The sequence below is a fragment of the Oncorhynchus masou genome, chromosome 12 (assembly GCF_036934945.1).
Source record: "Oncorhynchus masou masou isolate Uvic2021 chromosome 12, UVic_Omas_1.1, whole genome shotgun sequence".
NCBI lineage: Eukaryota > Metazoa > Chordata > Actinopteri > Salmoniformes > Salmonidae > Oncorhynchus > Oncorhynchus masou.
The window spans coordinates 86,264,667-86,289,969 of record NC_088223.1 but is presented as its reverse complement, the minus strand read 5'-3'; the positions used below and the strand labels follow the sequence as shown (position 1 = coordinate 86,289,969).

Sequence of the window (25,303 nt, the reverse complement as noted above, 5' to 3'; positions counted from 1 at the left end):
AAAATATGGCTCATTTACACATAGGATTTGCCTGAAAAGCAATGCAATGATACGATTACTGTCCCAGGTTGGGAAGGAGGTAGTGGTGAATACACACAGCTGTTTTACACTGAACAAACATAGAAAAGCAACATGCAACAATTTCAAAGATTTTACTGAGTTACAGTTCATATGAGGAAATCAGACAATTGAAATAAAGGTCCCGATTTAAATGACATTCAGCATAATGCCTTCAAAAGAACTATACAAATGTGTTGACCTTCATTAGTTAGTTAGGATTTGGTTAAAAATAACATGTTAAGAAGATATATTTTGGAAATGGAAGGGTTATAGCCATAACATTAATCACCTATTTATTGACACTATGTCGTGTCCTGTATTACTTCGTTTGAAGTGAGACACCTTGGTACATAACACATAAAACATGCATATAAATGCCTTATGTCGCACGATGCTGTATTTACTTTAAAGTTAGACCCCTTTGGTCATTTATAACACATACATACAAGCCTTATATCGTATGATGCTGTACTTACTTTAAAGTTAGACCCCTTTGGTCATTTATAACACATACATACAAGCCTTATATCGTATGATGCTGTACTTACAAGAAAGTCAGACACATCAGAAGTCTACCCCTGATGAGGTTTAAGCGTTGTTGTGAACACAGAAAATCCAATTCTGTTATTTTTCTATTAAAAAAGTGGGGGTAAAACTGAAGCCTGGAAAAACAAAACTTATAATTTTCTTTTATAAATTTGAAAAAGGCCCTACAAACATATTTAGCTGTTTATGACTGCACTTTAGAGTGTGTCATCCTGCAGCATTGCATTTTGGGGAAAGTTGAGGTCAGCTCCAATATGCACCCAAAAAGGAAAGAGATTGGGCCATCCTAGAAAGGTTTTATAGTAATATAATGTATACAATTTAACAGACACTTCTATCCAAAGTGACTTACAGTCATGTGTGCATACATTTTTACATATGGGTGGTCCCGGGAATCAAACCCATTATCCTGGCGTTGCAAGATGCATGACAAGGTTATAAATGCTTTGTGAAGCCTCAATTTAGTATGATTTATAACGCCTTTATTATGCGGTGCTTATGCCACCCTTTATAAAGCACAGGTTTATGTCATATTTAAACTCGTGAGTTAAGTAACATTTGACATTGGCGGTTATGTCACACAGTTATGCCACATTTATGAACCCTTTATAGAACATGACATACGGTTATGGATGATGTAATGTAATGTAAAATGTAATGTGATGTTAACCTTCTAAACGAGAAAATATGGGTTTTCATATAAAGTTAACCAAATCAGTGGCCACGCCCACGTGAGTATAGGCATTACGTGGACCGCCCTTTTCTCAGAAGTGTATAAAACCCAATGTATATTAGACTAGAAAACATGCAGCTGATGCTACATGTGAAATGGTTAAGAACTACAACTCTATAGGCCCAGGAGACCATACAGCGTGTAGCGTTGGCGTTGTATCCATTACAACAGACACTTTCCAAACCCTCTGAGAAAGCTACAACCACGAAAGACATTGTGACTTCTATGGAACACTCTGATGAACTGACTCTCCAGCAGACGGACAGGCGATTCCAACAGAGAAGACAACAACGACATACGGGCATAAATATATACATTGCAATTATTTTTGAATGAGCAGCCGTTCATGTGCAAAGGATTAGCATTTCAATTAATATAATTATCAACTGTGTGTAGTAAATCCATTTTGTCTTTCCTGTCCCCACCCCTTTCCATTGTCTACCAAGCCGTCATACCGGTTTAGCCCACAAGGGACTTATCAATGCATTGTGTTAGTAACCAATAACTACGTTGTTTGTTTATGTCATTCTGTGATTAGATTAGTTAGTTAGTAAATAAATAATTAAGCCAATTTGTATATGCTTATTCATTATGGAGGCTAATGTTCATGCTGATGTCTAAGGGTTTGCGACGTTCAGTAATGAGAACTGATGAGGTAATAATAATGCATTAATACAACAGTGTACTTGACGAGATATGAAAATATCTGAAGAGTTATATTAGGGAATTGAAACTCTATAAACATCATAATCCTGTGGTGCCCCGACTTCCTAGGTAATTGAAGTTACATGATTCGTTTAATCGCGTAATTAAATTACACATAGAGAATTGATTTGATAAGATACAATCTTCATATTTTAATGACAGTCCAGACACGACAAAAAAAATGCTCACTAACAAGGATATAAACAAATTTATACAGACAGTTTTAGAGAAATAAGCTTTTTTGTGAAGTCTGGAAAATTTCTGGGATCTTTTATTTCAGCTCATGACACATGGGACCAACACTTTACATGTTGCGTTTATATCTTTGTTCAGTGTAGTATGAGAGAAATGGAGAAATGGACACGCTAACATTGTTTATTTACCTTTCAATTCCTTGGAGCCATGAGTGTGTGATAAAAAACATCAATCATGCAATTACATTCCTCACAGAGGTAATGGTTGTTACTCACCTGTCACGCCCTGACCATAGAGAGTTCTTGGGGTTCTCTTTGGTGTTTTAGATCAGGGCGTGACTTGGGGGTGTTCAAGTCTTTCATTTCTATGTTGGTGTGAGTATGGTTCCCAATTGGAGGCAGCTGATGATCGTTGCCTCTAATTGGGGATCATACTTAGTGTGGTCCTTTTCCCACCTGTGTTGTGGGATATTGTTTTTGTTTAGTGCTATGTGCGCTACGAATGTCACGTTAGTTTATTTATTTGTTGTTTTGGGTTTCACTTAATAAATATGTGGAACTCTACTCAAGCTGCGCCTTGGTCTGCTCATTATAACAAACGTGACATCACCAGGGTCATAGTTCATGTTCATGTTTTACTGGACATAGAGCTCATCCATTTCATGTGTCCAAATCAAGTGTCTGAAATTCAAATAATCATACAAAAAGAACACAAGTACTGTATTAATACAGTACATTATTTACTGGTTGAATGCAAACCCATATCATACTCTTATTTGCATTCCTACAGACTCCATCCCCCTTTAATTGCAATAGGTCATTAAAAAGTACTGAAAAAAATAGAGAAATACAGTAGCTAAAACGGCAGCTTGAGGGCATACATTAATAAAACAAAATACATTTTCCAAATGATGATTGTGTTTATTAACTAGAGTAATTTGACTGTCAATTGTTTCATTCTCCCATAACTGTATTGGCATTTTAAGAATGTGTGGACTTAAAGCTGTTAAGTATTATCCGATAAAACTGATGAACACACACCAAACCATTTTGGTTGCAAAAGGCTTATGGAAAGTTAGAGCCATTCATCAGTGACTAGTACGGACTGCGATCAATGTGCTCGACATTTAGGAAATGTAATGAACAATCCCTCTCCGTACTGCAATGCTAAAATTGCTTTGTGTGAAATGTCTACCGCCAGTAATGGTGATATTTTCCGAGGAGAGGGAGAGAGAGAGCACTCGGGATGAAGTTATCGACTGGCTCTAAGACTGAGTAAACCTGACACGGTAATCCCTTCCCCCAGAGCCATCCTCTTGCTTACCTCTCAACAGCCCTGATAAGAGGAGAGTTCCTACTACAGCCATGGAATCCCATGGCCTAGGACTTAGGGCGGGCAGGCAGGCTGCACACACAGCCTCCTGAATGGGTGATGATGCTGCCAGGTCCTGGTGGACAGCTCTAGGGGAGGTGGATAACATACCTGTAAATGATGTAGTCCCTCTGCTCTGTTGAATTAGAACATTAGTCAGTTGGGTTCCTTGTCATGGAGATTCCGAAGAGTTAATTGGGAAAGGGTTATTTTCAGAAGCACATAACCTGCTTAATTTCCTCCTGTCTGTTGGTGCAATTACATCCGAAATCAGACACAACAGCACTTAATGCTCAGCCCAATTCAAACGGATGCCGGACTAGAGTAAACGCAGGCCTACAAATTGGCATCTATTTAATTACAACTGGTGTTTCCTTATAGTCAAGTTGCTTTTCAGCAACTAACAGAAAATGGCCTTAACTATCTGAAGGCTCAGTGTATAATACACACTAAAGAACCACGTAAAACTGCCTAAAAAAACATTGGCAACAGTGAAAAGAAGGGCAAAAGATATTGGGACAGAATACATAACAAACACAATACTTTAAGCTCTAACTAACCTGACATCATGCATCTTGCTCCTCCACCTGTGCCCCCTGCTGATTCTCCCCCTGAACACAGAGATAATGACTCATTTAAGACGCATTAGCATGTAAACCATTCCACCTCTACCTGCTGTCAAAATGGGCACATCACGTTCCCAGGAGAAATACCAGGAGACAGCATCAATGCCAAGTCGTCCCTCTTAATAAACAGCATGAAAAAAGTTCCAATGATCAAGTCAGAAGCACGGGGACCCATTGAAACAGAGGAACATGCATGAGTAAGTGTTTGACATTTTGACAAGAGCATTTTGTATGCGGAAGGACCGGAGGGACCGAGGGAAAGAGAGACAGAGACGGCCCGCAGTTCCCCTTTTTTCTTCTGTTTTGTTGGGTTATTCAGAGTGACTGTTCAGATAGAACTAGGAGGAGGCTGGGGCTGATGCTGGGGCTTGTCATGCAGAGGCACGCAGCCTTGGAGCCCATGGGTGAGACTCAACCTTAACGTGCCAACTAGCCATTGCATGGTGTGCCAGTCAGTCAGTCCTGTGGACCAAGCTGTCCAGGTTTGGCATTTCCAGCAGCATATCCTATCCTACTGTAATAGCTTCATGCAGCACCTCTTGCTTCTTCCTCTGTCCCCATACAACCTCAGAAGCCCCACGAGTCTATCAGGTGACCCGTCCTTTTACAGCTGCCAGAGACGATTAGCAACCTACGAAAAACCTGCTAATTATTACTACCAGAAGCGGAACACTCCATATTGTTCACTTTGTTTGTATCAGCATAGTATCTGACCTGAAGTGTAGGGGGCATTCAAGCCTGGCTGAGTGCTGGCGAAGAGCTGGCCGAGTGGGGTCAAGGGTCAGAGGAAAACATATCCATCAATTTGCTAAGCTGCAGGCTAGGGCTGGGCGTCTGGACATTAGAGCACACTGGCTATGACTTATTATGACTGTATACTTTACGGGCATGTCTCTCTTCGTGAGGTGTATAGCACTACATTAAAAACCAAGGCTTCTTGATGAGAATTAGCATAGGGATCTAGCCAAGTAGTGATTTAATGCAGTAATCCATGCAATTAGTAAGATATTGAGCATAGTTCAATGCTAAGCAGCCTGCAGAATTTGATCTTGAGTATGTCCTTCCTCACAATACAATAATATCCAAATGCCAGTCATCCAATATTACAACAGCTTGCTGTATAATTCAATGCAACAGAATGCTGACTCAATTAAGCGTTAGAACTTTTAGAAAGAGCTAATCGTTCTTGTTTGAGACACCACTAACCAGGCATTGAGGCCTGCTTTGAGTATATGCCTGCCCTATATGGATCTCTGATCACGATGCAATAGATAGCCTGTCACCAGTGAGTGGCCTAATGTAGGTCCAACAGCTTTTAGCTAATGTAATGGTTAAGTGCTAGACTCAGACGGCTACTGCTCTCTCTTACTGTATTTCAGAGGTTTTGGCTCTCTCTTCCTGTATTTTAGGTTTTGGCTCTCTCTTACTATATTTCAGAGGTTTAGGCTCTCTTTTATTGTATTTCAGAGGTTTTGGCTCTATTTTACTGTATTTCAGAGGTTGTGGCTTTCTCTTCCCTGCTATATACAGTACCAGTCATAAGTTTGGACACTTGTCCCGAAGCTACTCCTGCGTGTCTTGGCTGTGCACTTAGGGTCATTGTCCTGTTGGAAGGTGAACCTTCGACCCAGGCTGAAGACCTGAGCGCTCTGGAGCAGGTTTTCATCAAGGATCTCCCTGTACTTTGCTCTGTTCATCTTTGCCTCGATCCTGACTGGTCTCCAAGTCCCTGCCGCTGAAAAACATCCCCACAGCATGATGCTGCCACCACTATGTTTCAACATAGGGATGGTGCCAGGTTTCCACCAGACTTCACACTTGGCATTCAGGCCAAAGAGTTCAAACTTGGTTTCATCGAGCCAGAGAATCTTGCTTCTCATGGTTTGAGTCCTTTAGGTGCCTTTTGGCAAACTCCAAGCAGGCTGTCATGTGCCTTTTACCGAAGAGTGGCCTCAGTCTGGCCACTCTACCACAAAGGTCTGATTGGTGGAGTGCTGCAGGGATGGTTGTCCTTCTGGAAGGTTCTCCCATCTCCACAGAGGAACTCTGGAGTTCTGTCATACTGACCTTCGGGTTCTTGGTCACCTCCCTGAAAAAGTCCCTTCTCCCCGCAGTTTGGCTGGACGGACAGCTCTAGGAAGAGTCCTGGTGGTTCTTCTTCCATTTCAGATTGATGGAAGTCAATGTGTTATTGGGGACCTTCAATGCTGCAGAAAGCTTTTGCTACCCTTTCCCAGATCTGTGCCTCGACATAATCCCGTCTCAGAGGTATACGGACAAATCCTTTGACCTCATGGCTTGGTTTTTGCTCTGACATGCACTGTGAACTGTGGGACCTTATATAGACAGGTGTGCACATTTCCAAATCATGTCCAATTAATTTAATTTACCACAGATTGACAATCAAATTGTGGAAACATCTCAAGGATGATCAATGGAAACAGGATGCACCTGAGCTCAATTTCGAGTCTCATAGCAAAGGATCTGAATACTTCAAATCAAATCAAATTTTATTTGTCACATTCACATGGTTAGCAGATGTTAATGCGAGTGTAGCGAAATGCTTGTGCTTCTAGTTCCAACAATGCAGTAATAACCAACAAGTAATCTAACTAACAATTCCTAAACTACTGTCTTATACACAGTGTAAGGGGATAAAGAATATGTACATAAGGATATATGAATGAGTGATGGTACAGAGCAGCATAGGCAAGATACAGTAGATGGTATCGAGTACAGTATATACATATGAGATGAGTATGTAAACAAAGTGGCATAGTTAAAGTGGCTAGTGATACATGTATTACATAAGGATGCAGTCGATGATATAGAGTACAGTATATACGTATGCATATGAGATGAATAATGTAGGGTAAGTAACATTATATAAGGTAGCATTGTTTAAAGTGGCTAGTGATATATTTACATCATTTCCCATCAATTCCCATTATTAAAGTGGCTGGAGTTGAGTCAGTGTCAGTGTGTTGGCAGCAGCCACTCAATGTTAGTGGTGGCTGTTTAACAGTCTGATGGCCTTGAGATAGAAGCTGTTTTTCAGTCTCTCGGTCCCAGCTTTGATGCACCTGTACTGACCTCGCCTTCTGGATGATAGCGGGGTGAACAGGCAGTGGCTCGGGTGGTTGATGTCCTTGATGATCTTTATGGCCTTCCTGTAACATCGGGTGGTGTAGGTGTCCTGGAGGGCAGGTAGTTTGCCCCCGGTGATGCGTTGTGCAGACCTCACTACCCTCTGGAGAGCCTTACGGTTGAGGGCGGAGCAGTTGCTGTACCAGGCGGTGATACAGCCCGCCAGGATGCTCTCGATTGTGCATCTGTAGAAGTTTCTGAGTGCTTTTGGTGACAAGCCGAATTTCTTCAGCCTCCTGAGGTTGAAGAGGCGCTGCTGCACCTTCTTCACGATGCTGTCTGTGTGAGTGGACCAATTCAGTTTGTCTGTGATGTGTATGCCGAGGAACTTAAAACTTGCTACCCTCTCCACTACTGTTCCATCGATGTGGATAGGGGGTGTTCCCTCTGCTGTTTCCTGAAGTCCACAATCATCTCCTTAGTTTTGTTGACGTTGAGTGTGAGGTTGTTTTCCTGACACCACACTCCGAGGGCCCTCACCTCCTCCCTGTAGGCCGTCTCGTCGTTGTTGGTAATCAAGCCTACCACTGTTGTTTCGTCCGTAAACTTGATGATTGAGTTGGAGGCGTGCGTGGCCACGCAGTCGTGGGTGAACAGGGAGTACAGGAGAGGGCTCAGAACGCACCCTTGTGGGGCCCCAGTGTTGAGGATCAGCGGGGAGGAGATGTTGTTACCTACCCTCACCACCTGGGGGCGGCCCGTCAGGAAGTCCAGTACCCAGTTGCACAGGGCGGGGTCAAGACCCAGGGTCTTGAGCTTGATGACGAGCTTGGAGGGTACTGTGGTGTTGAATGCCGAGCTGTAGTCGATGAACAGCATTCTCACATATGTATTCCTCTTGTCCAGATGGGTTAGGGCAGTGTGCAGTGTGGTTGAGATTGCATCGTCTGTGGACCTATTTGGGCGGTAAGCAAATTGGAGTGGGTCTAGGGTGTCAGGTAGGGTGGAGGTGATATGGTCCTTGACTAGTCTCTCAAAGCACTCCATGATGACGGAAGTGAGTGCTACGGGGCGGTAATCGTTTAGCTCAGTTACCTTAGCTTTCTTGGGAACAGGAACAATGGTGGCCCTCTTGAAGCATGTGGGAACAGCAGACTGGTATAGGGATTGATTGAATATGTCCGTAAACACACCGGCCAGCTGGTCTGCGCATGCCCTGAGGGCACGGCTGGGGATGCCGTCTGGGCCTGCAGCTTTGCGAGGGTTAACACGTTTAAATGTCTTACTCACCTCGGCTGCAGTGAAGGAGAGACCGCATGTTTCCGTTGCAGGCCGTGTCAGTGGCACTGTATTGTCCTCAAAGCGGGCAAAAAAGTTATTTAGTCTGCCTGGGAGCAAAACATCCTGGTCCGTGACTGGGCTGGATTTCTTCCTGTAGTCCGTGATTGACTGTAGACCCTGCCACATGCCTCTTGTGTCTGAGCCGTTGAATTGAGATTCACTTTGTCTCTGTACTGACTAGCTTAGCTTAGCTTGTTTGATAGCCTTGCGGAGGGAATAGCTGCACTGTTTGTATTCGGTCATGTTACCAGACACCTTGCCCTTATTAAAAGCAGTGGTTCGCGCTTTCAGTTTCACGCGAATGCTGCCATCAATCCACGGTTTCTGGTTAGGGAATGTTTTAATCGTTGCTATGGGAACGACATCTTCAACGCACGTTCTAATGAACTCGCACACCGAATCAGCGTATTCGTCAATGTTGTTATCTGACGCAATACGAAACATGTCCCAGTCCACGTGATGGAAGCAGTCTTGGAGTGTGGAGTCAGCTTGGTCGGACCAGCGTTGGACAGACCTCAGCGTGGGAGCCTCTAGTTTTAGTTTCTGTCTGTAGGCAGGGATCAGCTAAATGGAGTCTTGGTCAGCTTTTCCGAAAGGGGGCGGGGCAGGGCCTTATATGCGTCGCGGAAGTTAGAGTAACAATGATCCAAGGTTTTTCCACCCCTGGTTGCGCAATAGATATGCTGATAAAATTTAGGGAGTCTTGTTTTCAGATTGTTAAAATCCCCAGCTACAATGAATGCAGCCTCCGGATAAATGGTTTCCAGTTTGCAAAGAGTTAAATAAAGTTTGTTCAGAGCCATCGATGTGTCTGCTTGGGGGGGATATATACGGCTGTGATTATAATCGAAGAGAATTCTCTTGGTAGATAATGCGGTCTACATTTGATTGTGAGGAATTCTAAATCAGGTGAACAGAAGGATTTGAATTCCTGTATGTTTCTTTCATCACACCATGTCTCATTAGCCATAAGGCATATGTTATATATATTATATTTTTTGTTCAGTGTATATATACTACTGTTCAAAAGTTTAGGGTCATTTAGAAATGTCCTTGTTTTTTAAAGAAAAACACATTTTTTTGTCCATTAAAATAACATCAAATTGATCAGAAAAACAGTGTAGACATTGTTAATGTTGTAAATGACCATTGTAGCTGGAAATGGCAGATGTTTTTTATGGAATATCTACATAGGCGTTCAGAGGTCCATTATCAGCAACCATCACTCATGTGTTCCAATGGCATGTTGTGTTAGCTAATCCAAGTTTATCATTTTTAAAAGGCTAGAGAACTGGATAGAGGAACTAGAAGGCCAGCATCCTGTAGTCGCCTCTTCACTGTTGACATTGAGATGTTGGTGTTGATGTTGATGTTGGTGTTTTGCGGGCACTATTTAGTGAAGCTGCCAGTTGAGGACTTGTGAGCTGCCAGTTGAGGCATCTGTTTCTCAAATTAGACACTCTAATGTATTTGTGCACTTGCTCAGTTGTGCACCGGGGCCTCCCACTCTTATTTCTATTCTAGTTAGAGCCAGTTTGCACTGTTCTGGGAAGGGAGTAGTACACAGCGTTGTAAGAGATCCTCAGTTTCTTGACAATTTCTCACATGGAATAGCCTCCTTTTCTCAGAACAAGAATAGACTGACAAGCTTCGGAAGAAAGTCTTTCCTTCTGGTAATTTTGAGCCTGTAATCGAACCCACAAATGCTGATGCTCCAGATACTCAGCTAGTCTAAAGAAGGCCCGTTTTATTGCTTCTTTATGCAGAACAACAGTTTTAAGCTGTGCTAACATAAATGCAAAAGGGTTTTCTAATGATCAAATAGCCTTTTAAAATGATCAACTTGGATTAGCTAACACAACATGCCATTGGTTGCTGATAAAGGACCTCTGTACGCTGATGTAGATATTCCATTAAAAAATCTGTCGTTTCCATCTACAATAGTCATTTACAACATTAACCATGTCTACACTGTATTTCTGATCAATTTGATGTTATTTTAATGGACAAAAAATGTGCTTTTATTTCAAAACAAGGATATTTCTAAGTGACCCCAAACATTTGAACGGTAGTGTATATATATATATATATACACAAAGGTATGTGGACACCCCTTCTGTCACGCCCTGACCATAGAGAGCCCTTGTTTCTTGATGGTATAGTAGGTCAGGGCATGACTGGGGGTATTCGAGTTTATTATTTCTATGTGGTGTTGTAGTTTATTTTTTTATGTTGGTGATTTGTATGATTCCCAATTAGAGGCAGCTGGTAATCGTTGTCTCTAATTGGGGATCATATTTAGGTAGCATTTTTCCCACCTGTGTTTGTGGGGTATTATTTTGTGTTTTGTGCATGTGCACCACGTAGTCGCATCTCGTTGTTAGTTTATTTGATTTATTGTTTTGTTTTGCTAAGTTTCACTTTATAATAAATCCGCTGCGCCTTGGTCCGTCTCTCCTCACGTTCGTGACACCTTCAAATTAGTAGATTCGGCTATTTCAGCCACACCCATTGCTGCCAGGTGTATAAAATCGAGTACACAGCCATGCAAACTCCATAAACACACATTTGTAGTAAAATGGCCTTACTGAAGAGCTCAGTGACTTCACATTTTGTCAAATATCTGCCCTGCTAGAGCTGCCACAGTCAACTGTAATTGCTGTTATTGTGAAGTGGAAACGTCTAAGAGCAACAACTGCTCAGCCGCAAAATGGTAGGCCACACAAGCTCACAGAACGAGACCACGCGTAGTGTGTAAAAATTGTTTGAACTTGGTTGCAACACTCACTATTGAGTTCCAAACTGCGTCTGGAAGCAGTGTCAGTACAACAACTGTTTGGTGGAGGCATCATGAAATGGTTTCCATGGCCAAGCAGCCACACACAAGCCTAATATCACCATGTGCAATGCCAAGCGTTGGCTGGAGTGGTGTAAAGCTTGCCGCCATTGGACTCTGGAGCAGTGGAAATGCGTTCTCTGGAGTGATGATTCACATTTCACCATCTGGCAGTACGACGGACAAATATGGGTTTGGCGGATGCCAGGAGAACACTACCTGCCCCAATGCATAGTGCCAACTGTACCTCTTGGTGGAGGATGAATAATGATCTGGGCTAGGCCCCTTAGTTCTAGTGAAGGGACGCTACAGCATACAATGACACTCTAGATGATTCTGTGCTTCCAACTTTGTAGCAACAATTTGGGGAAGGCCCTTTTCTTTTTCAGCATGACAATGTCCCCGTGCACAAAGCAAGGTCCATGCAGAAAATGTTTGTCGAGATCAGTGTGGAAGAACTTCACTGGCCTGCACAGAGCCCTGACCTCAACCCCACTGAATACATTGAGGATGAATTGGAACGCCGACTGCGAGTCAGAACTAATCGCGCAACATCAGAGCCCAACCTCACTAATGGTTGAGAGCAATGGTTGGGCGCTGAATGGAAGCAAGTTCCCACAGCAATGTTCCAACATCTAGTGGGAAGCTTTCCCAGAAGAGTGGAGGCTGTTATAGTCAAAGGGAGGACCAACTCCATATTTATTCCCATTATTTTGGAGTGAGATGTTGGATGAGCAGGTGTCCACATACTTTTAGTCATTTAGTGTATACACAGAGAGAGAGAGAGAGAGAGAGAGAGAGAGAGAGAGAGTGAGTGAGTGAGTGAGTGAGTGAGTGAGTGAGTGAGTGAGTGAGTGAGTGAGTGAGTGAGTGAGTGAGTGAGTGAGTGAGTGAGTGAGTGAGTGAGTGAGTGATGGTGGTGAGTGAGTGAGTGAGTGAGTGAGTGAGTGAGTGAGTGAGTGAGATAGAGAGAGCACTGGGAGGGCTCTGTTGGGGCATGAAAATGGTCATGCTATTGTTTGCAGATTATGGGACGTTTATATAGACATCATCTGTTCATAATGAATCAGAGGCCAGTGTGTTGGAGAGTGTTTGTCTGCCTACACTGTAACAGTCGATAGAGAGACGGCAGAGAAGGAATTTAGAAAGATCTCATCACATTCATATTGAATGTGCAGGAATTAGAAGCTAAAAGGCCCCCAACACAACACAAAGCAGACTGCCACTGACATTTCCACACCCAATTAACTATTTGGAGCTACACTGAACAAAAATATGAACATGTAAAATGTTGGTCCCATGTTTCATGAGCTGAAATTTAAGAAATGTTCCATACTGTAGGCACAAAAAGTTTATTTCTCTCAAATGTTGTGCATAAATGTGTTTACATCCCTGTTATAGTGGGCATTTCTCCTTTGCCAAAATAATCCATCCACCCTACAGGTGTGGCATATCAAGAAGATATGAAAGGCTATGAAATATAGCAACCAGTGCATTAAATGCTGATGAGATTATTCCATTATTCATCATAATGTTTGGAGATGAACATATATTTCAAAATGAGTTTACTATATTGTAAAGGTTGTATTAAAGATATTTTGACTGATTGAGGAATTAGGCAGTGGCATGGGAATAGCCTGTAGGAATGGCTCAGGAAGATGACGATAAACTGAGCATAGCCCACAGTTCCGTTGTCATAGTCAGCTACATACTGTCAGCAAACAAAACATTTTGGTACACGGCTAAAGATAAACATTGGTTTTATATGTGCATAATAACTTATTACACTGTAAGGCCACAACCCCCTGAAACCATGCTGCTGGCTGATGCAGTGGATTTAACTACTGCACAACATCTCAGCTTATTTCCTATCTGTCTAAATTCCAGGATTATACTGGCTGTGGTGCAATCTGAGTTATTTTCAACATGATTTGCTGTCAGTGCAATTGGTGCAATGAGGCAAACTTGGACATCATGAGGTACCGCAAGAGAAAGCGAGAGTGAGAGAGTCTGACAGAGACAAATTAATCAAAACAATGGCACATCAGACTAGAAATGTTATTTTTCTCAGAGAGGATTAACTTGTGTTTGTCTCAAGGGATGGCTGGGGACGTTTTCCTCTCAGAGCCACCGTTCCTCAAAGCGCATGCAGTCAGAGAGCCATAGAAGGCAGAACCAGACACATTGTCTTTCTCCCTCCATTGGTGCTGCTGATGTTGGAGCTTTGCTGCAGAGCTAATTCAGTTACCGTGTGTGAGTGCTGCATTATGAAGTGTGCAGTGCATTTCCTCCCTCCATGCCTGAGTGAATGTGAAAACAGAATAACGTCCTGCTGACGTGTTTTCTCTCTCTCTCTCTCTCTCTCTCTCTCTCTCTCTCTTTTCTCTTTCTGTCTCTTTCTCTCTCTGTTTCTCTCTCTCTCTCTGTCTCTCTTTCTGTCTCTCTCTCTCTCTCTCTCTCTTTCTGTCTCTCTCTCTCTCTCTCTCTCAAACCTGACTAGGCTTTGATGTCTGGAAGACTCACTGGAAAACTTCAGCCGTCTCTAGGAAGGCACGGAAACCGTTTGAAGAGCAAATGCAAACTTCCCTAATGGTGTGTGTGTGGGTGGAGGAAAGGAAGCAATGTTGAAATGATCTTACGATTTGACAATAAAAATGGTTGTTGGTTGTTAACCCTAAATGTTTGTTAACCCTAAAACTGTGCTTCGAAATGTACCCAATTGGCTTCTTATGGCATGACCCTGGTCTTCACACAGCTTGTACAGAGAATCAATGAAGCTACTGCATCTTCCCCTCAGAGTTCTCCTGGCCCTCCCTCCGTAGCTACAGCTCCTTGGGTAAGGAAGGCATAGTTCAAATAACACAGATGTCATAGAGGAATACTCTACAATTTACTTCCCCTGCCACCCAAACCTAGTCCTCTGGGACAACCAGGTTTCCTAGAACTGTTTACACTAGAAGCATTGGAAAGGACGTCTTTATTCAATTGATACTGACCTTCAATCCCACCAACGCCTATAACGGCCATAGGCCACATTCCCGGATCAGCCTTCCACACATGTCCACTTATACACATTCTCATCACAAAGCTAAGAGCCTCCAGAGAGTATAATTGTCCTTAGCTAGCACTGTTCCACTGCTCATTGGTAGGAAAGAGTTGTTGAGACGAGGCGATTGTTGACTCAGGCATTCTCATGCAGTAGAGGGAATTGTGTGCTCATTATCCAAGACTGTGATCTTGCAAACATTTGTCTTCAAATGTACACTTGCAAAGTAAGCGAACAGTAATCAGATACATTTGTGAACAGAAGGATAATACAAATCTTCATTGCACTAATGCCAGATATATCCACACGTCTAGAGCTTACTGCATTCGAACACATTAGTAGATGGAGGTATTATGCTTGGTCAGGACTGGGAAGTGGCCACTGAAGGCCACAGCATATAAACATAGCATATAACCATTTTGAAGGGAATAATCACACATAATGATATTCACCCAATGTTGATCATAACTGTTGCTGGACCTCCCACGGATGACATTTGGAGAGTTTATGCTAATGGGAGCTTTGGAGGAAAAGCAGAGACCCATAGTCTGTGTAGCACAACGGACTCAGCAAACTTCTAGGGTTCTCATTGACATTTTGCTTAGAAGAAATGTATAAATATTTCTTTATTCTTTTTGATGTTGAAAATAGTTTCTAATTAATTTCTACTGTTTGAGTGGAAGATTGCTTCCACCAGAATTACAGTTTTTTTAAGCAATTATATTTTCCGTTATTTTGTGTCCGATGTGATTGAGCATCAGTCACATAGTCATCACACTAAATATTTTCAGTGTTTAACCATAATAATATGTTTTCTGTCTATAGAGAAATGTACTGTTCTGTTTTAATTTTGCCTAAACCGAATTCACTCACTTGTTTAATGAAACACTGTATATTGTATGTGTATAAACATGCATGGAAAGCATATCTCAGACCGACAAACTATGTCTATAAGACTGTATCAGACAAAGATTTCATTCTCTTTGTTATGTTTATCTATGCCACAGCCATTCTATATACAGTAAGATCTGTGAGAAGATGTGCTTGGATGGTGACAGCAGGACAGTGACATATCTTCTGTTTCATCATCTAGGGATGATTTAACACTTACTATTTATCATTCTGGAACGAATTGGGAAAATCTCTGAAGTTGGAGACTTTTATCTCCCTCGCCAACTTTAAACATCTGCTATCTGAGCAGCTAACCAATCGCTGCAGCTGTACATAGTCCATCGGTAAATAGCCCACCCAATTTACCTACCTCATCCCCATACTGTTTTTATTTTATTTACTTTTCTGCTCTTTTGCACACCAGTATCTCTGCCTGCACATGTTCATCTGATCATTTATCACTCCAGTGTTATTCTGCTAAATTGTAATTATTCGCTCATATGGCCTATTTATTGCCTACCTCCTCATGCCTTTTGCACACAATGTATATAGATACATTTTTTTCTACTATGTTATTGACTTGTTTATTGTTTACTCCATGTTTAACTCTGTGTTGTTGTCTGTGTCACACTGCTTTGCTTTATCTTGGCCACGTAGCAGTTGCAAATGAGAATTTGTTCTCAACTAGCCTACCTGGTTAAATAAAGGTGAAATAAATTAAAAATTAAAAAATCAATTCCATTACATCAAAGAGTTGTATAGGTAAGCATGCTTGTCCTTGCTGCATGTCTTCATATATGGCACTTGCAACACCAGGGTTGTGGGTTCAATTCCCATGGGGGACCAGTATGAACAAATATGAAGACTTATGCACTCACTACTGTAAGTCATTCTGGATAAGAGTGTCTGCTAAATGGCTAAGATGTAAATCATGTCTAAATCACCATGTGATGTGTGAGTAGGAGCAGTCCAGGGGGAACATGCTCTACCAAAATATACCAGTGCAAAACTACCAGAACCTCTCTCTCAGGGGTCAGTATCTGTCAAAAAGTTTCAAATGAGTGGTGTGTGTGGTTTCCTGAAATTAATTAAATTGCCAGACTGAATTAAAAGCCCTGGACATATTTAATGCAAGAACTCTTAATTGCAGTTTGTTAAATTACTGCTGCCTAGTCACAATTTCCTTTCATGTTCTGAGCAAGGGTGTTTGTCATGCCTCATCCCTGAGAGAAGAGAAGGATTCCTTAAGATAGCTCCTCGACAGGGATGTGTTCCAAACGGCAACCTATACCCTACATAGTCTACTACGATTGGCCAGAGGCCTATGGGCCTTGTTCAGAAGTAGTGCACTATATAGAATAGGATGACTTTTGGGACAGAACAGGGGCAGCACAGCCAGTTTCACACTGTTGTAGACTTCAAGGTGGGTCATAATAGCAAGCTGAGCACGTCACAATTATAATCAAACTCGCATCTCCTCTGTACGCTGCCCACAAAGCTGTCCCAGTTGCATACCAAGAAAATGTCATTTTACCTCCACCGTAATATTTCTACAAAACATCAGACAATTCGTGCAGCCATCAACAGATATATTACAAGTTACAATAATTCAAGCCAAACCGGTCTGTCCTTTAAAGGCATGCTGACGGAGACTTAACGTCATTCTCCATCTCAAGGTTATATTTCTGAAGGGCTCCTGGATAGTTTCCTTCAGACCCTTTCAGGCCATTTTTATTACTGCATCATTGAAGTGAAAACACAGCTCAGGTATTATCCATCTCCCCACATTCTACTGTATGTTAGATGTGGCTACATTCCAGACAGCCATCAGAGCCCAGCCGACTGTGCCTTTTTGAAAAGAGCATTTCCCTGGCAGGCTGGCACTGATCCTGCCAGTCAGTCCATTATGGCTGGAAGGTTTCACATGAGTTGTTCCCCACAAAAGGGCTTTATTACAGATATAAATATAAAAAAAATGTCACATAAACTGACATTAGGCGAACTATTAGAATTTTAGCAAACAGGAAATGGTGGAGAGATTTCTGCATATTGCACATTTAAGTGAGAGAATGTATTTGCACCTTGTGTTTTTCACTGTTTACTGAATTTCTCTCAAATTGGTTTTCTTCTATAAGGTCTCCCAGAGGTGTGGGAGGCTCAGGCAATTTGCCAAGCAGTTTCCCAACCTGTCAGAGGGCGCACATCGTGTGATCAATTGTACTCTAAATACCACAAAAGCTGCTGAACTGAAAGGAAATATGAGTTGATAACGTTAGATGTGATTTCATACTTTTTCCAAACCTTGTGACCTTGTAATTTATGATCCACATAAATGCTCGTATGAGGGAAGATTCACTTAAAAAATAAAAGTAATGATCAGTAAAACTTCAGTAAGATGTTATATGACACTTATATACTGCACTGAACTACACATCAGCTGTGTAACATAATTCAATTGTGATCGCACATTCAATTCAAATGTACTTTTAAATATACATAAAATCTCAGAATATCCACAGTAGACTATCTTTTATACGTGTATCTATAGCTGCAAAGTGTGAATTTTTTTAAGCTAATTTCCCGCAATTCTCCACATTTTGCATGGGGCAGAGATTTTTTTGCTGTTTTAAAGCTAATTTCCACAAATTCTATGTATTATTCCATGTTTTATGTGTGTTTATATGATACCAGTGGTCAAAGCCCGACCTCGTAAAAAAATTAAGAAGAAGAAAATTTGAGTATGGAGGGTATAGAAGATGCACCAATTCAAATCAGAAAACCCACCCATTCTAGAACCTCATCCTTCATGAGCTCTTGGGAATAAGTCAATAGCCCTATTCCTGCAATATAGCTCAAGGGATCCTCCAGTGAGTGGGTGACCCAGGAACTCCCAGCTGGCTGGGGTCTAATGGGAACTTATTGTGCGAAGGCGATGACAAGCTGAGACATTTTTCTGCAGTCATTTACTGTCCACCAAATACAGACAGACAGGGTGACAATTTAATCTCATGATTGACGGTGACAATCTGGGCCATTTTTCTGTGTCACAGAGGGGTCGAGAGGAAATCAGTTCTGCACTCAGGAGAGTTTCTCAGGATCTGCAGAAAGGAACAAACAGCATCCCTTCATCAACTGTAAAAATCTGTATAAAGTAAGATAAGGCAGGAGACAGACAGAGAGCACCTCCACTGAGTTTCCTCCTTTTCCAGGACCCTCTATAAATCAACCACTGGCAGAGGGACACAGCATAAGCTGTAGTCTAGCCATATCAATTAGCTCCATCAGCCATGTATGTGAAATGCAGTATGGTTTACCTTACAGTCTACAACCAGGTACTTCAGCCTTGTATATGAAATGCAGTATGGTTTACCTTACAGTCTACAACCAGGTACTTCAGCCTTGTATATGAAATGCAGTATGGTTTACCTTACAGTCTACAACCAGGTACTTCAGCCTTGTATGTGAAATGCAGTATGGTTTACCTTACAGTCTACAACCAGGTACTTCAGCCATGTATGTGAAATGCAGTATGGTTTACCTTACAGTCTACAACCAGGTACTTCAGCCTTGTATATGAAATGCAGTATGGTTTACCTTACAGTCTACAACCAGGTACTTCAGCTGGGTATATGAAATGCAGTATGGTTTACCTTACAGTCTACAACCAGGTACTTCAGCCTTGTATATGAAATGCAGTATGGTTTACCTTACAGTCTACAACCAGGTACTTCAGCTGGGTATATGAAATGCAGTATGGTTTACCTTACAGTCTACAACCAGGTACTTCAGCTGGGTATATAAAATGCAGTATGGTTTACCTTACAGTCTACAACCAGGTACTTCAGCCGGGTATATAAAATGCAGTATGGTTTACCTAAAGATCTAGAAGCTTGCAATTGTATCAAACTGTCAAATTCAAGGTTCTCAAGCGTTTATTTAGTTGTAAATCATCTAGGACTGATTTTACCTCACCATTGCAACTGTTGACAGTAGAATTCAAAACCCCAAACAGTGTATACTACACTTAATGCCGTATCTATGAGCAAGTAATGTGAACCTTACGGAAAGCCACTACATTCACACAGAAAGCCAAGGCAATATTGCATCTCACTCCTTTCTACATAAATAGACTTGGTAACCTTGCATTGTGGGGCAGCAGTGGCACAATGACATAGTCATAAAAATGTGAATTTAGAATTAGAAAAACTTTATTGTCCACACATTGTGGACATTTGTCTTTGGGTAATTTTGTGAAGTAGAACAGCACCAGTAACTGCTAAGGTGGAAATAATGAGGTAGTGAAGCGCTGCAATGAGAGATGAGACTAAAACAAAAGCACCCACCCATCAGCCCCCGGCTCTGCATGCTTCAGCTGAAGTAAAGAAATCATTGGAAATGCAGCATACACCAACGCTGGAGAGAACAGTTGGTCTAGCTATCTACAGTTCAAGTCAGAAGTTTACATACATCTTAGCCAAATATATTTAAAGTCAGTTTTTCACAATTCCTGACATTTAATCTGAGTAAAAATTCCCGGTTTTAGGCCAGTTAGGATCACCACCTTATTTTAAGAATGTGAAATGTCAGAATAATAGTTGAGAGAATGATTTATTTCAGCTTTTATTTCTTTCATCACATTCCCAGTGGGTCAGAAGTTTACATACACTCAATTAGTATGCAGCAAAGCACCCCCACAAGATGATGCTGCCACCCCCTTGCTTCACGGTTGGGATGGTGTTCTTCGGCTTGCAAGCCACCCCTTTTTTCCTCCAAACATAACGATGGTCATTATGGCCAATCAGTTCTATATTTGCTTCATCAGATCAGAGGACATTTCTCCAAAAAGTAAGATCTTTGTCCCCATGTGCAGTTACAAACCGTAGTCTGGCTTTTTTATGGTGGTTTTGGAGCAGTAGCTTCTTCCTTGCTGAGCGGCCTTTCAGGTTGTCAATATAGGACTCATTTTACTGTGGACATAGATACTTTTGTACAAGGTACTTTGCTGTTGTTCTGGGATTGATTTGCACTTTTCGCACCAGAGTAAGTTCATCTCTAGGAGACAGAAAGTGTCTCCTTCCTGAGCGGTATGATGGCTGCGTGGTCCCATGGTGTTTATACTGCGTACTATTGTTTGTACAGATCTACGTGGTAACTTCAGGCATTTGGAAATTGCTCCCGAGGATGAACCAGACTTGTGGAGGTCTACAATTTCCTTTCTGAGGTCTTGGTTGATTTCTTTTGATTTTCCCATGATGTCAAGCAAAGAGGCACTGAGTTTGAAGGTAGACCTTGAAATACATCCACAGGTACACCTCCAATTGTCTCAAATTATGTCAATTAGCTTTTCAGAAGCTTCTAAAGCCATGACATCATTTTCTGGAATTTTCCAATCTGTTTAAAGGCACAGTCAACTTACTGTATGTAAACTTCTGATCCACTGTAATTGTGAAACAGTGAATTAATTATAAGTGAAATAATCTGTCTGTAAACAATTGTTGGAAAAATTACTTGTGTCATGCACAAAGTAGATGTCCTAACCGACTTGCCAAAACTATAGTTTGTTAACTAGACATTTGTGGAGTGGTTGAAAAACTAGTTTTAATGACTCCAACCTACATGTATGTAAACTTCCGACCTCAACTGTACCTGCACAGTCAGCCCAGCTATCTACCTGCACGATCAGCTCAGGTAGCTACCTGCACAGTCGGCCCAGCTATCTACCTGCACGGTCGGTCCAGCTATATATCTGCACGGTCGGCCCAGCTATATATCTGCACAGTCGGCCCAGCTATCTACTTGCACAGTTGGCCCACCTATCTATCTGCACAGCGTTTACATGCTCTAAATGCTACAGAAAGAGCACAAAGGCTTGATCCAAGAATCGAGTGGCATTAAACTCCCTGGACTGCAGAGTGTTCTGCAGCTCTTAGTGCAGTTACACAGTGCATTAAGCTGCCTGGGAATGAGACAAACCTTTTCTGGCTGTTGTTAGCGTGGCGTTTGTTAGCGTGGTGGCTGTTAGCGTGGCCGTTAGCATTATGTCTGCCTCTGCAAGTCGAAGGAAATAGTTCACCCTCTGAAACCAGAGGAGGAATGTGGGGAGAAGCTGACCCACTCAATAGTAGGTTTTGAAGACGAGGGAGAGCTGAAAAAAACCCTCTGAAGCCAATGAATCAAAACAATAAAGCCGTCCTTCAGTTGGCCTTGGTGCAATATAATCAGGAGGAAGGATCTGGGCCCCTCGCTGGTACAGATCAGGACAGATCATTACAGCATATACGTTTACACGTTTATATGTATCTGCGCTTATCTCCCTGCTTCACAGTTTTAAGAGCTTAACCAGTGTTGACCATTTTTGTGTTGCAGGCTAATTGCTGTGGGTCCAGCTACAATGTCGCTGGTCGGCGCTCTGTTGGACAGGTTGTGTGCTGATTGCAGACATCTTGGCAACACCGTGGAGGAAGGCGTAGTGATTAAACGGTAGCTCTGCACAGAAATGTCAGCCTATAACATCTCTAATGGGCAAACATTTGATTCAGGGGTGATGGATTTTGATAATTGTCTGCTCTGTCTGCCTCTTCCACACACACACACACACATTCCCCTCCACAGGCACGCACACCCTTCTGAATAGATTACCAACACCTTGGGCCCCCATCAACAGAGCTGAACATACTGATCTCACAATTAGAGGTATACCTCCGAGGCATGTTTGGTATCTTTACCATGGCCCCGGCTGACTTCTCACAGTATTCAAAAAACGAGGTCTAATGCCAGTTGCGTCCTGAGTCCTGATGCAAACAAATTAAATATTGTATATGTTTGCTCAAGTGCAACACAAGGGATGAAACATTCAAAGCAAATAGGAGATTTCCCTGAGGCTCGGTATGTAGCTCTTTCCAACATGTAAGGGGACTTTCAAAGCTGGAACATTTAATCTTAATTTGACCTATACTGTCACAGCAACATAATACTGCAGCAACAGGATTTGAACGTTTAGTCCATAACAATATGGTGGGTGCTTATATTTGTTCTATTTCACACCTGATTTTTGCATATCCCACTCTTCCCGAGACCCCCAGAGAGCAGGGTCACAGCCAGGGTTTGACATTCAACAGCAACCCTGGAGGTATTAGGGTTAAGTGCCTTGCTCAAGAGCACATCAACAGATTTTTCACCTTGTCTGCTCTGGGATTCAACCTAGCAATCTTTCGGTTACTGGCCCAACGCTCTAACCAGCAGCGCCTCTTCAACCTCAGGAGGCTGAAGAAATTCGGCTTGTCACCAAAAGCACTCACAAACTTCTACAGATGCACAATCGAGAGCATCCTGTTGGGCTGTATCACCGCCTGGTACGGCAACTGCTCCACCCACAACCGTAAGGCTCTCCAGAGGGTAGTGAGGTGTGCACAACGCATCACCGGGGGCAAACTACCTGCCCTCCAGGACACCTACACCACCCGATGTCACAGGAATGCCATAAAGATCATCAACAACCACCCGAGCCACTGCCTGTTCACCCCGCTATCATCCAGAAGGCGAGGTCAGTACAGGTGCATCAAAGCTGGGACCGAGAGACTGAAAAACAGCTTCTATCTCAAGGCCATCAGACTGTTAAACAGCCACCACTAACATTGAGTGGCTGCTGCCAACACACTGACACTGACTCAACTCCAGCCACTTTAATAATGGGAATTGATGGGAAATTATGTAAAATATATCACTAGCCACTTTAAACAATGCTACCTAATATAATGTTTACATACCCAACATTATTCATCTCATATGTATAGGTATATACAGTACTCTATATCATCTACTGCATCTTTATGTAATACATGTATCACTAGCCACTTTAACTATGCCACTTTGTTTACATACTCATCTCATATGTATATACTGTTATCAATACCATCTACTGTATCTTGCCTATGCTGCTCTGTACCATCACTCATTCATATATCTTTAAGTACATATTCTTTATCCCCTTACACTTGTGTCTATAAGGTAGTAGTTTTGGAATTGTTAGCTAGATTACTTGTTGGTTATTACTGCATTGTCGGAACTAGAAGCACAAGCATTTCGCTACACTCGCATTAACATCTGCTAATCATGTGTATGTGACAAATAAAATTGGATTTGATTTGATTTGAACCACTAGACTACCTGCCGCCTTGTAAAATGATCAGAAGTTAGGCTATTAGCTGGCCAAAAGTAGGCTACATGAAAAGTGCAATACTGTTAATTTAACTGTGTGTTAGTGTGGGTTATCAGTAAATGTATCCTACATTTGTACTATCACAAACACACACAGTGAGACTACAAAACAAACTCTGTCATCCATGAAGACAGGAAAATCATATATTCCAGGAACACATACGCACAGATGCATATGAAGCTCAGGTTTCAGGATTAAGGATTGTATTCTTGATAGAATCTTGGTCCATTGCAATACCACTTCTCAAATCCATATCAACAATGCCACAGGTCATCAAGCTACAGATCAGGGATGGGAAACTCCAGTCCTCAGGGGCCGGAGTGATGTCACACTTTCCCCCCCATCCCTAGCAAACACAGATGATTAAGCTAATTGGATTCGAAACTGAAGATCATGATTAGTTGATTATTGTAGTCAGGTGTGTTAGCTGGAGCTGCGGCAGACGTGTGACACCGATCAGGCCCTTGAGGAATGCAGTTACCCATCCCTGCTATTGCTATGCCATCAAGGAAGAACTGCTGGTCCTATCTTGGTGGAATCTTCACTGGGATTCTATTGAAATAAACATTTTTGAAACAATATTATTCTGCCCCAAGCCTCAGACGCTGGATAGCTTTTCATGAAATTGATATTGGCTACACAAGTATTAAATTCTCAAGAACATCTCTACAGTTCCATTATAGGTAGAAATGATTCAGCTCACCAGAGTAACATAAACGTGTTAAAGTAAGCGGAGAGCATAATGTTTCTAAAGGCTCATTTTAACATCGGTGGGCCCATTGCACTATCTTCCTCTAGAATTACAACAAGAATAACTCTACTCTCCAAATGGGAAGCTTCATGGCCACTTTCTGGCGAAATGGGTACCAAAACTGTGCAGTACCAAGCAGTTGAGATGGGTACTTAAAGTTAGATGGGTATGAAGGGTCAGTATCATCACCATGTGGATGTCCACATTCAAAAGTGCAGATTGGTCATTTAAGTTTCATGGGTATAAAGGGTCAGTATTATAGGGAATAGTCTCATCACCATGGATATCCACATTCAAAAGTTTCCTTTGTTATTCTTATAGTTGGTGACATGTACTTCCTTGGATAAAGATGACATTTCTGGACAGTCTACAGGCAGACTTGGATATGCTGTGTATATAAATCAGAGGTCTCCTTCCTCTAAGTTACATTTAGATGCTGATTACCATTTGATTGTCTAAGTGCATCAATTGCAAGAGAGGATTTATCGAGCACCTACTCTAACCTCAACAGATATCCAATAATGCAATGACATGCACGTATTTATTCGAAATTGTCATTGAGATTAGGGCTTTTTTTTTTTTAACAAATGCTTATGTTATTTTCAATACTCTGCCAAAGCCAAGTGCCCAGTGTTACGCTATGTATGGCAGCATCAGCGTATTTGTGAAGTCCCTCCTGTCACTCTTTGTCCCATTATCTGTTGCACCAGAGAGCACTTACTCCATCACAACAGCAGAGGCCTCTGCCTTTTCAATCCACTGTGCATACAACCATGCATAGAAAACATCAGAAAATAAAATGGATTGATAGAGACGTGGGAGCAGGTTGTTTGCGATGTGCAATCTCTCCCTCAACAGGTCTTACTTAGTCAAATGCACAGCATCTCCAGAGTTCCC

General features: G+C 42.0%; 1 protein-coding gene across 3 annotated transcripts in view; it reads right to left on the bottom strand.

Moving 5' to 3' along the window:
- Positions 1 to 25,303, bottom strand: part of LOC135549241 (BTB/POZ domain-containing protein KCTD16-like) — a 129,146-nt gene that overhangs the window by 100,929 nt on the left and 2,914 nt on the right. The window contains exons 2-3 of one of the 3 annotated variants that reach the window (XM_064979264.1): positions 24,172 to 24,179; positions 8,550 to 8,570 (exon numbers count right to left, since the gene is read on the bottom strand). The exons of 1 other annotated variant lie outside the window; for it this stretch is intronic. In XM_064979264.1, coding sequence (XP_064835336.1) covers positions 8,550 to 8,570; positions 24,172 to 24,179 — 29 coding nt within the window. Of the gene's footprint in view, positions 1 to 7,815; positions 7,864 to 8,549; positions 8,571 to 24,171; positions 24,180 to 25,303 lie in introns of all 3 variants that reach the window. One more of the 3 variants, XM_064979265.1, reaches the window with a different exon arrangement.